Consider the following 12,321-nt stretch of genomic DNA (forward strand, 5'->3'; position numbering starts at 1 on the left):
CAGCTCAAACTCCTCATAAAGGAGAAACCTGCGGGACCGACCAGATGGTGGAAAAGCAAGGTGAAGAAATAACGAAAGTCCCGCAGAAGTGATTAGCACGTCTGAATATACATCCTTTTGTTTCTCTGCCGCAGGCCTCCCGTGGATATTTTCTGTAAGGTAGATCATGATATGATCTAAGGGGAATTGTTGGATACGAGTATCCATTTTGCTATCAATCCTAGCTGTTCATAAGGGTTAATTTGTTTGTTACATTGACGTGCGTTATACAAGAAACAGCTGCTTAAAACTTGTACAAAACAATTTATGTCATTTAACACGCCCATATACTCCTCTTTTTCCCCCTCCCAGCCTACTCTGAAGAAATATGTATAAATATCACTTTCGTATTAAAAGTAATTAAGTTGGATATGGAACACGTCTCTGTTTTTTATTTCCAGAGCTCTGTAAGAGTTGGCAAACATCCATTTAATCCAAGGGTCCCAGGCCAACATGCCCCACTACAGTCTCAGCCCCCCAATTGCAGCCAATATTCCCCACACTACAGCCCCTCCTCTGAACCCCCCCCCCATTTATACCAATCCACCTACCTAAGACCCTAACCCTCCCAATACAGCCCTATCCATCTATAACTCATACCCCAACACTACAGCCCCTGTCCCTCCATTAGAGCCCCTAAATTACATCCTCTGTCACCCACTACCAATGCCCCTCCCAAGATTAGGCTCTTTATTCATCCCTGACACTCAAGGTAAACGCTGGAGAGATCTAGTTACAGATTTACTGAGGATAAGGTCCTGATTTTTCAAAGAGTCCAATCAGGACACAGTGTGTCGCTCTCACTACGTCTGTAAAGTCCACCTTCCAAGTAGCTTGTGAAGCTGCCTCCCTAAAGTAAGGTGACCACCTCCCTAAAATGAGTTTTGGCATGTCTGCTAGAGGAGCACTGCTGCACCAGTTCTTAATGTGTTCCATAACTAGTTGCAGCAGTTTAGAAGCACTAGACTTGGAGAATTGAGGATACTGGAGGGAAACCAAAGACAAGTCAATGTAATGCAAATCATTTTTTATTTTCTCTCTTTATTAACAATCTTGAGGGAGCAATTTCCATATCACAGAGATCATCTTGATCAGCCTAGACAGGTTTTCCACCCTAACATATTCTAATGTCAGACAAGCTACACAGTCACACCATGATACAAATGGGGTTATGCAGATACTTTTGTAGGTTACAAGACGAGAGTTACCAGTAAATAGTAACAGTCCGTAGGTCAGTTTAGAACCTGAAAGCAAAAACATTGTAACAGTGCATGCCTTGTTAACTAGTTAGCTGGTGGTAGAGGATTCTCAGTTGGTGGTTTTGGATCATCATCAAACTTCATATCCCTGCAGAACAGTACAGCTTCTTTACCTAGACCCAGTTTGTACTGCCAAACATAGATCTTCTCATTGGCCTTCACGGTCAGGCTTATGGTTTCCTCAGTTTCCGTTACCTCATTCCAGTTCTCTCTGTCTGTGTTAACACTCTTCCCCCCATATGAAGTAGTGAGAGAGAACTGGCTCTTTACAACAAGGGCACTCAGACCTCCCGTCTCAGCAGACACTGTGGCTGACACGTTCCATGTATGTTCTATGGAGGACATCTTCTCCTTTGTATAGCCAACCTTCTTGTTGATCTTGTTTGTCCAGGTGATCGGAGACTGCGAGTCATTGGTGATGGTTTTGATGCACTCCCAGACACCAAATGAGGGACCCTGCATAATGGCTAAGCCCCCAGGGAGGAAGTTTGTGACAGTGGGATGTATGGAAAAGGACTCCCCATTCTCATTCTTGTTGAAGTTTGTGCATCTGTAATACTGAACCCCCCATTCATCATGAGGCTTCAGAAAGTAATAGTAGTTTCTGACACCAAAGTAGTAGAGCCCATTCCTGCAGTTGGGATGCAGTGTGTATTCCACACCACTCTCGTATGTGTTCATATTTCTAGTTTTACGATAAACCCCTCGACTCTGGTCGATGATGTACATGTGACCGAAGGCAGAGAGATAGTGATCACCACCCCGGCAGCTGGGATGTAGAGAGTAGACTACAGCACCTTCATCTGTGTTCATGTTTTTCACACGGCGATAATTTGTGCCCTTAATGATATAGAATAGATCATCTTCATATGCCAGGTAATGGTCTCCATTTCTACAAGAGGGATGCAGACTGTAGACCACTAAACCTTCACCCTTGTTGAAGTTTGAAGCCCGCATGTAGCAGCCAAGGTCAGATCGAACAATGTAGTAATATTGATCAACACCACAAAAATCCACTCCTGGGGCATCCTTCTTGGGAACAATCCCAACCATGGTCAAACACTGAAAGAATAATAAAAATACAAATTAAGGTGGTAGGTTACAAAATGGATTTGGTTAATTCAGTTTTGGATTAAGCGTCATAAAAAGCTTTGCCTTCACCTATGTTATAATAAGAAAGATTGGAGAGGACAGAGGACAAGAGTGGTAGACCAGACAAGTCAGTTTCCTAGAAGTTCATAGATGGGAGAAAGTATAATGGACATTGTAGTGGCAGATATTAGTTCAATGTAGACAGATTGGAAATATTTGGGAGCCATTTCGTCAGCATTTGAATGCCACCAAGACCTCAATAGTTGGTGCTTTACTACAAAATGTCCATGTTCACATTTCAATGCAAAAATATCACCACTGAAGGATTAACACTATAGGAAAGTATAACATTTTCTAAAGATGCAGACTCTTACAGTAGATGGTTGTATAGTTACAATTTAGTGCCATTTTAATGGCTGTTTGTATGAGAAGCCACAGGTAGACTTAATCCTTGCAGATCACTACACCAAAACCTGCCTGCTTAGCCACACACCCTCCCTCCACAAAGATACTTCCTTATCAAATGTATGTACGCAGCCCAGCCACTAACATGAGTGATCTGAACTAGAAAGCAACCTGCATTTTAAGGAGAGGACATATAGTAAGGATATCACTACTTGTTTGCAAGTTAAAAGCCACTCACTCAGTGCTGAGCTGTGTACATACAAATTATAAGGAAGGTTTTCATGGCATGAGGGGAAGTGGTTAGAGAGGCAGATTTCTGCAGGACATTTAAACCATTTGTTTGTATTTGACAAAATGCTTATCCCCATGCATAGTGCAGCATCCATCCCAGTGTATTCAGTCACAGCCATATACAATACAGCATCTTTATATAATCTACATTCAGGGTTTGGAGACAGACCCACAGTAAAAAGAGAAAAAAGGTTGCGCCAAAAATAGAATAAAAAAATAAAAAAATAAAAAATAAAACTTAGAATAAAAAAAGTATCAAAATATAAATATAAAAATATAAAATACAAAATAGTTCCAATGAATGTCTGGAGATAAGATAGGTATAGTCACTTAATTCCGCTGTGGGGGTGGGTTCTTTTGTTGTAGTAGTTCCCACCGTCTCGTGATATGAAAAAACAGCAATTTTACTTACCGTAAATTCCTTTTTTCTTTGTATAGTGGCAGTACTCACAGTTGGGTTGTTCCTTCCAATCTGGGACAAGAAGCTCCCCCTTCTTCCGGTTTTTATGCCTGTGCTCCGCCTGCTGCCTCCATAAATCCTGTATGCCCTGAACACACGCCAGTAATAAAAAGAACCCAAACGGAGACTGAGTCATGCAAAATACATTTAATCTATACAAAAAAGTGGAGGGAAAGCCAGTACTGCCACTATACAAAGAAAAAAGGAATTTACGGTAAGTAAAATTGCTGTTTTTCCCTTCGTATAATGGCAGTACTCACAGTTGGGATATAACAAGATCCCCGTAAAAACGAAAGGGTGGGAACTCAGCAGGCCACAGCTTGCAACACCTTACGCCCAAATTCAGCCTCAGATGATGAGAATACGTCCAGCCTATAATGCTTGATAAAGGTATGCAATGAAGACCAGGTAGCCGCTTTGCAGATGTCTTCAGGAGCAGCCGCAGCTCTTTCAGCCCATGAGGTAGCCATAGCCCTAGTTGAATGAGCCCTCAATGGAAATTTTAGGGGAATCCCTTTGGAGCGATAGGCCAACCTGATGGTATTTGTCAGCCATCTAGCTAATGAGGGTCCAGAGACAGCATTACCCACACATTTGCCTTGAAAGTAGACGAAAAGATGATCTGAGGATCTAAACTCCCGAGTTTTATGAAGGTAGCATTTCAGGGATCTCCTAACATCAAGGAGATGCCATTTCTTTTCCAGCTCAGATGTGGGCGATTGACAAAAGGCCGGCAGAATAGGCTGGTTGATCGAAGCACTTGAAATAACCTTAGGCAAAAAAGAAGGTCTGGGATGTAGAACTACTTTCCCTTGATGAAAAATTGTGAATTCCGGCGAAGATGATAGAGCTCGGATCTCACCAATTCTCCTAGCGGAGGTAACCGCCACCAGGAAGGCCGTCTTGAAGGTAAGAAATTTGATGGAGACTTGACACAAAGGTTCAAATGGTGGTTCACAAAGGGCCTGAAGAACCAGAGACAAATCCCATGTAGGAAAGGAAACCAGCCTGGGAGGCCTCTTCAACCGTATGGACTTAATAAACCTTCGAACAAGAGGGTTAGATGCAATATCCTGAACCAGGAAGTGACTAAGCGCAGAAAACTGGCCCTTGAGTGTAGACACCCCTAGGCCGGCTTCAAACCCATCTTGCAAAAAAGAAAGAATTTTCGGAACTGAGGCTTTGGCCGGATCAGAATTCCGGAGATAACACCAGGTTCTGAACTTCATCCAAACCCTGAAATAGATTCTTGAAGTGGACGAGCGGACAGATGACAGCAAAACGTCACATAGACGGTCAGAAAGACCCTGACCTTGGAGTATCATCCTTGCAGCAACCATGCCGTCAGGTGAAACATTGCTAGGGTTTCTTCTGGAAGCTTCACGTTCTCTAAAATGTGAGAAGAGACCGGGAGGTGCCAACGAGAGATGGCCATGTTTTCCACTTCCGAAAACCAGCTCCTGTTCGGCCAGAAGGGCAGGACTGCCAGAATTCTTGCCTTCTCCCAACGTATTTTCTGAACAATTCGTGGGATAAGGGCTATAGGAGGGAAGACATAAGCCAGATCGAAAACCCAAGGGAACGATAGACCGTCTAGGACATCTGGGTAATCTATTGAATGAAGTGACGCAAATCTCTGCACCTTTCTGTTCCTCCTTGTTGCCAACAAGTCCATCTCTGGCCTGCCGAAGCGTGCAACCAGCTCCAGAAAAACTTCGCTTGATAGAGCCCAGTCTGCTTGGGACCAATGGCTTCTGCTGAGGTCGTCTGCAATAACGTTTAGAGACCCTTTGATATGGGTAGCTGATATTGCGCAAAGATTTGCTTGGGCCCAAGTCAAAATGTGGTAGCAAAGATCTTAAAGAGCTTTTACTTTTGTGCCCCCTTGGCGATTCAAGTAGGCCACCGTAGTGGCGTTGTCCGACTGAATCCTTACCGACTGATTGGCGATGAGAGAACTGAAGGAAATTAGGGCTTCCCAAACCGCTTTTAATTCCCTGAAATTCGAGGAAGCGCATGCCTCTTCTTTGTTCCAAAGCCCTTGATGGAAATGAGAGCCTAGATGAGCGCCCCAACCCGTCTGGGAGGCATCTGTGGTTATCGTAATCCACTGTTTTAGTGCGAACGACAGGCCCTTTGAAATGTTGTCTCTTACTTTCCACCAGTTCAGTTGTTTTTTCACCGTGTCGGATAGACGGAAGGGAGCGTCCAGATCTTCCTGTTTTCGCGTCCACTGGGATAGAATGTCCCACTGTAATGGTTTGGATTCCGCTTTTGCCCAGGCGACGGCAGGTATTGTCGCCGTTAGGAGGCCTAGCAACCTCATAGCATCTCTGATTGAGCTTAGGTTTCTTTGCAGCTTTGATACTGCTTTGAAAATCCCCACTTGTTTCTTTTTTGGAAGAAAAAGAGATAGGGACTGGGAATCTATCCGAAGCCCCAAGAATACTAAACTCCGAGACGGGGTTAATTCGGATTTTTCCAGGTTCAGGATCCAACCGTGATCTTTTAAAACCTTCCTTGCAATCTCTAGATGAAGTTCTAGTAGTTGTCCTGACTGTGCTTTCAGGAACCAATCGTCCAGGTATGGAACAATCGCAATACCTTTCAGACGTAGAACTGCTGCCACGGGTGCCAGAATTTTTGTAAAAACTCGAGGGGCTGAAGACAGGCCAAAGGGAAGAGCCTTGAACTGCAAATGGAGAATCCTTCGCCTTTTCGTTAGAACTGCAAATCTGAGAAACTTCCTGGAAGATTCTGCCACTGGAATATGCAGATAGGCGTCTTTTAAATCCAATTTTGCCATGAAATCTCCCTTTTGTAATATGTGTGTTACCGACAGAATGCTCTCCATACGGAACTTCTGGTATGCAGGTGTTGACTTGCTTTAGGTCTAGAGTCGGACGAAAGGATCCATCTGGTTTTTGCACCAGAAAAAGGCGTGAGTAGACTCCTTGAAATTCCCAACCTTTGGGTACCTTCTCCACCACATTTTTTCTTAAAAGGATGAGTGCTTCCGTAAGCAGGGCCTCTGTTTTTACCTTTGAAGGATAGCTCGACAGAAGGAAGGATGGCCGAGGACTTGATGAAAACTTTATCCTGTAACCTTCTGAAACGGTTCTTAAAATCCACCCATTTGAAGTACTCTCTCTCCATTCGTGGGTGAAGAACCGAAGGCGTCCTCCCACTCTTTTGGCATCAAAACTTCCTCTTTTTCTCTTGCCTGTTGGATTCATGCCTAGACCACTGGCTGTTGTTGCCACCCTGTCTGTGGAACCTGCGAAACCGCCCCTGGTAATGAAAGGGCCGCTGGCTCTTGTACTGGAATCTCTTAAATCCCTGGGCTCTTGGTTCCAGCGGAAGGGCTTTCTTTGTATCTGACATATGTTTAATAATGTCTTCCAACGGGGTACCAAACAGCTTGTTCCTCTCGAAGGGTAATTCACATAACGCTGCTTTCGATGCTGAATCAGCAGTCCATGTTCGAAGCCAAAGAGCCCTCCTGGCTACTGATAACCCCATAATTCTTGCTGATAAACGAAGAAACTCCTCAGCAGTATCCGAAAGGAATTCATTGGATAGCTTCAGCAGGAACATGAGATGGGAAGGGTCCGTATCGGATTTTCCCATGAGGGAATCTTCCAGTGCTTGAAGCCAAACACTCTGGGCTCTGAGCACTGCTGAACCCGCAATTTCAGCTCTGCACTGAAAGCCTGCGGCCTGGTATATTCTTCTACATGAAGTTTCGGCTCTTTTGTCCATAGGATCTTTGAGGCCAGAGACTTCGCCAATGGGTATAGTAGTTTTCTTAGATAGTTGGGCAATCTGAATATCTACTTTAGGAAGATCTTCCCACTTTTCCTCAGACTGGAGTTTGAACAGTAGTTTAAAATGTTTTGAAATGAACGCCCGTCTTTCAGGATTCTTCCATTCCCTGTGAAGGAGATCCAATATTTTTGGAGACATAGGGAAACCTTTAACCTTCACATTGGTAGGTTCCGTCTCTTGAAAAGCCGCACTCACTTCTTTAATGAATCTTTTCAACTCTTCTGGTGGAAAACCCTCCTCCACACTAGAAGTTAAGCTGGAAATATCCGAAGGAGAAGAAAGGGAACATTCTCCAGAAGAGACGTCAGACTCAGAAGGGGATCTATTCCTCCTACGCTTTTTAGGCAATTTCTCCTGAATTGCAGGGTCTTTCTTCATCGTATCTTTAAAAGACTCAAATGTCTGGGACAAATTTTCCTGAAACCAGCCCAGGAAGGATGCCATATCCGACTGTTTTGTTTTTTCCAGTAATTCAGAAGCGCACTGGTTACATGTCTTTTTGCGACATCCGTCAGGTAGAGGAACAGCACATTCCAGACAACATAAGTGCTTAGACTTGCTTGTGGCTTTTTTGGGCACAGAAATAGACATCTTGTCCTTATCTGCCTTGTCCGGAGCTATAGGGCTGGACATATCTGTGAATCAGAAAAAAAGGAATGAAATTTTAAATAAATTTTTTAAAGAAAATAAACGCATGCATAATAGTAGGCGACAAAGAGGAGAGTTTAAATAGTTAAACCTCACCTTTAGCCACCTGAGGTCCGTGTAGGAGGGCTGGTGACACGGAAGAACCGAACTGCACACCCACCCTTGGGGTCAGAAGGGTTCAGCACAGCTTAAATACAGTTTTTTGAAAGTTTGAAATTTTGCGCCAAAAAACTCCGGATCGCGCATGCGCAGTAGCGCAATACCGGGTTTGGTGGAACGCAACGTCACCCGGGCGTGCGTTCCACTGCTGTGCGCATGCGTAAGGAACCACGAGGAGGACCGCCCGGGAACTCCTGCGGAAGAGCCACATAAATTGCCCTACCTGGTCGCGTTCCGTAACGCTGGACCGGAACCTCTGCCACTCAGCTCCCGCCCGGGGAGCTATCGGGCGTACACCTCCCCGATCAGCAGCCTGTGCTGATCGCACCTTCTCCACCAGACTGGGGAACCTGTCCGTCCCGTTTGCCGGGACAAGAAGAACTGGCGTGTGTTCAGGGCATACAGGATTTATGGAGGCAGCAGGCGGAGCACAGGCATAAAAACCGGAAGAAGGGGGAGCTTCTTGTCCCAGATTGGAAGGAACAACCCAACTGTGAGTACTGCCACTATACGAAGGGAAAACACAAAGTAAAAGGACTAATTTGGAGCAGCAGATTCTAGATAAACCATTCCAAGTTGAGGAGTTTGGAAGAGAGTGTAGCTTGCTAAGAATTGGGAGTTTAGTAAATAAACCTATTTTCTCTAGTGATTGAAGCTCTATAGAAATATAGACACCTGGTGTTTAGAGATGTCCCCAACAGTTCACCGGGAACTATTCGCCGGCAAACATAGCTTGTTCACGTTCACCACGGCAGGCGAACATATGCGATGTTCAGTCCGCCCCCTATTCGTCATCATTGATTAAACTTTGACCCTGTACCTCCCTCCCCTAGTGGTCCTTATACCCCCCCCCTCCCTCCCCTAGTGGTCCTTATACCCCCCCCCTCCCTCCCCTAGTGGTCCTTATACCCCCCCCTCCCTCCCCTAGTGGTCCTTATACCCCCCCCCTCCCTCCCCTAGTGGTCCTTATACCCCCCTCCCTCCCCTAGTGGTCCTTATACCCCCCCCTCCCTCCCCTAGTGGTCCTTATACCCCCCCCCTCCCTCCCCTAGTGGTCCTTATACCCCCCCCCTCCCTCCCCTAGTGGTCCTTATACCCCCCCCCTCCCTCCCCTAGTGGTCCTTATACCCCCCCCTCCCTCCCCTAGTGGTCCTTATACCCCCCCCTCCCCCCCCTAGTGGTCCTTATACCCCCCCTCCCCCCCCTAGTGGTCCTTATACCCCCCCCTCCCTCCCCTAGTGGTCCTTATACCCCCCCTCCCTCCCCTAGTGGTCCTTATACCCCCCCCTCCCTCCCCTAGTGGTCCTTATACCCCCCCCTCCCTCCCCTAGTGATCCTTATACCCCCCCCTCCCTCCCCTAGTGATCCTTATACCCCCCAGTGGTCCTTATACCCCCCTAGTGGTCCTTATACCCCCCTAGTGGTCCTTATACCCCCCTAGTGGTCCTTATACCCCCCTAGTGGTCCTTATACCCCCCTAGTGGTCCTTATACCCCCCTAGTGGTCCTTATACCCCCCCCCCTCCCCTAGTGGTCCTTATACCCCCCCCCTAGTGGTCCTTATACCCCCCCCCCTAGTGGTCCTTATACCCCCCCCCTAGTGGTCCTTATACCCCCCCCCTAGTGGTCCTTATAACCCCCCCCCTAGTGGTCCTTATAACCCCCCCCCCCTAGTGGTCCTTATAACCCCCCCCCCCTAGTGGTCCTTATAACCCCCCCCCTAGTGGTCCTTATAACCCCCCCCCTAGTGGTCCTTATAACCCCCCCCCCCTAGTGGTCCTTATAACCCCCCCCCCCTAGTGGTCCTTATAACCCCCCCCCCCTAGTGGTCCTTATAACCCCCCCCCCTAGTGGTCCTTATAACCCCCCCCCCTAGTGGTCCTTATAACCCCCCCCCCTAGTGGTCCTTATAACCCCCCCCCCCTAGTGGTCCTTATAACCCCCCCCCCCTAGTGGTCCTTATAACCCCCCCCCCTAGTGGTCCTTATAACCCCCCCCCCTAGTGGTCCTTATAACCCCCCCCCCTAGTGGTCCTTATAACCCCCCCCCCCCTAGTGGTCCTTATAACCCCCCCCCCCTAGTGGTCCTTATACCCCCCCCCCCAGTGGTCCTTATAACCCCCCCCCCTAGTGGTCCTTATAACCCCCCCCCCTAGTGGTCCTTATACCCCCCCCCCCAGTGGTCCTTATACCCCCCCCCCCAGTGGTCCTTATACCCCCCCCCTAGTGGTCCTTATAACCCCCCCCCTAGTGGTCCTTATAACCCCCCCCCTAGTGGTCCTTATAACCCCTCCCCTAGTGGTCCTTATAACCCCCCCCCTAGTGGTCCTTATACCCCCCCCCCCCCCAGTGGTCCTTATAACCCCCCCCCCCCTAGTGGTCCTTATACCCCCCCCCCCAGTGGTCCTTATACCCCCCCCCCCAGTGGTCCTTATACCCCCCCCCCCAGTGGTCCTTATACCCCCCCCCCCAGTGGTCCTTATACCCCCCCCCCCAGTGGTCCTTATACCCCCCCCCCCAGTGGTCCTTATACCCCCCCCCCCAGTGGTCCTTATACCCCCCCCCCCAGTGGTCCTTATACCCCCCCCCCCAGTGGTCCTTATACCCCCCCCCCCAGTGGTCCTTATACCCCCCCCCCCCAGTGGTCCTTATACCCCCCCCCCAGTGGTCCTTATACCCCCCCCCCCCAGTGGTCCTTATACCCCCCCCCCAGTGGTCCTTATACCCCCCCCCCCCCCCCCCCCAGTGGTTTTTTATACACCCCTCCTGCCCATGTAGCGTGGCTGGGCGGCGCAGAACAGGAACCTCTGTTTCCTGTACCCAGCACCCAGTGGAATGACATGAAGTGCTCACTGAGTGAGCTCTTCCTGTCATTCCACCGGCAGCCGGGTACAGGCTACATGGAGAGACCGGCAGGAGGGAGCACTCTGCGCTTCCCTCCTGCCGGTCAATGAAACCTGGCCGCCCTACATGCAGACATGCTGCGCCGCCTGAGGCTTGTAAAAGCACTCAGGTGGCACAGCATGAGGAGGCACAGCAGAGACAGGGATCCGGCACCCCCTGCCAAGTTGCACCCTAGGTCACCTTACAGGTTGCGCCGGCCCTGAGTTCAGGACATCTCTACATGGTGTTTAATTAGGGTAAAGCAATGCTCAGACTGGGTGTAGGGTTGTCTGCACTGGGAGTAAATCCTTCAATATAATCTCAGGGTCTACTCACTGAAGTGGGAATTAGGAATTCAGGTTAAGGGGAGTTTCAGGTTCCAGAAGGGTTTATAGCCCACTGATCCACAGAAGGGAGATCTGTAAAAATATATAGTGTGAGGGTTGGCACATGAAGAGTGCTTCCCTGTAGCATGTACAAAATAAACCTCCCTTGCTTAAAAGGGCCACAACACACCATTCCATTGAGATGCTGTGATTTGGGTTACAGTAATCTCCCTTTAATATTTAAAAAAACATGCAGGTATTTATTCCTGAGACATCAAGTTAAACCCAAATGGTGACATTTTATTGTCAAGCTGTTACCATAGCTCAGTTAGCAGTTTTCCCCAAGACTGTCTTTTTGCCTAATTTATAGGTAATAATAAAGTGAACACTCCAAGGAAATCCACAACTTGGAAATAACCACACTGTGTATAAATCACATTATTAGTAAATAAACATAGAATAACTCACATAGTAAGGCACCTTCTCAGAAACTGTGATACCAGCAAACCCTCTCCTAATATCATCCCTCCCAGAATGATCCTTTTATAGCTGGAGGTGTGGGGTTTGGACACCTTGTTAATCAATCCCTAATCATTTACTAATTGACCCCCTCAGGCTGCCCAGGTTAGGAGAAGAGACAGGTGGGAAGACAATGTATGGTCAATACATGAAAAGTGCTGGTATATTTATATATGTACTCACTATAATTCCCCATTGATTAGTGACTTGATTTACTACCTGCAGTCCTCACTCTAATCACAAAAAAACCATGCTTTGTTAGTTTAATTAATTTATAAATATATATATATTAAGTACATAAAGGACACTCCGTAGACCTGTAGAACTTTAGCTTGCTGAAAAGCTTTATGTGTGAAGAATGTGTCCTATATTTTTCATTTTACAAAAACTGCTGAATTAAAGAAATTGGCACTT

The 12,321-nt window shown here is 47.3% G+C and overlaps 1 protein-coding gene across 1 annotated transcript; it reads right to left on the reverse strand.

Annotated features, from left to right (window-relative positions):
- Positions 1–1,099: 1,099 nt before the first annotated feature.
- On the reverse strand, positions 1,100–11,927 carry LOC134570647 (uncharacterized). The gene is made up of 2 exons (XM_063428583.1): positions 11,857–11,927; positions 1,100–2,360 (listed from the first exon to the last, which is right to left on the reverse strand). The coding sequence occupies exon 2, from the start codon at positions 2,349–2,351 to the stop codon at positions 1,323–1,325; it is 1,029 nt and encodes a 342-aa protein (XP_063284653.1). The 5' UTR covers positions 2,352–2,360; positions 11,857–11,927; the 3' UTR covers positions 1,100–1,322.
- Between the last annotated feature and the right edge of the window lie 394 nt (positions 11,928–12,321).

This window comes from Pelobates fuscus, chromosome 8 (assembly GCF_036172605.1).
Source record: "Pelobates fuscus isolate aPelFus1 chromosome 8, aPelFus1.pri, whole genome shotgun sequence".
NCBI lineage: Eukaryota > Metazoa > Chordata > Amphibia > Anura > Pelobatidae > Pelobates > Pelobates fuscus.

Coding starts and splice junctions, on each gene's coding strand:
- LOC134570647 (XM_063428583.1), bottom strand. CDS start 2,351: ATGGTTGGGATTGTTCCCAAGAAGGATGCCCCAGGAGTGGATTTTTGT.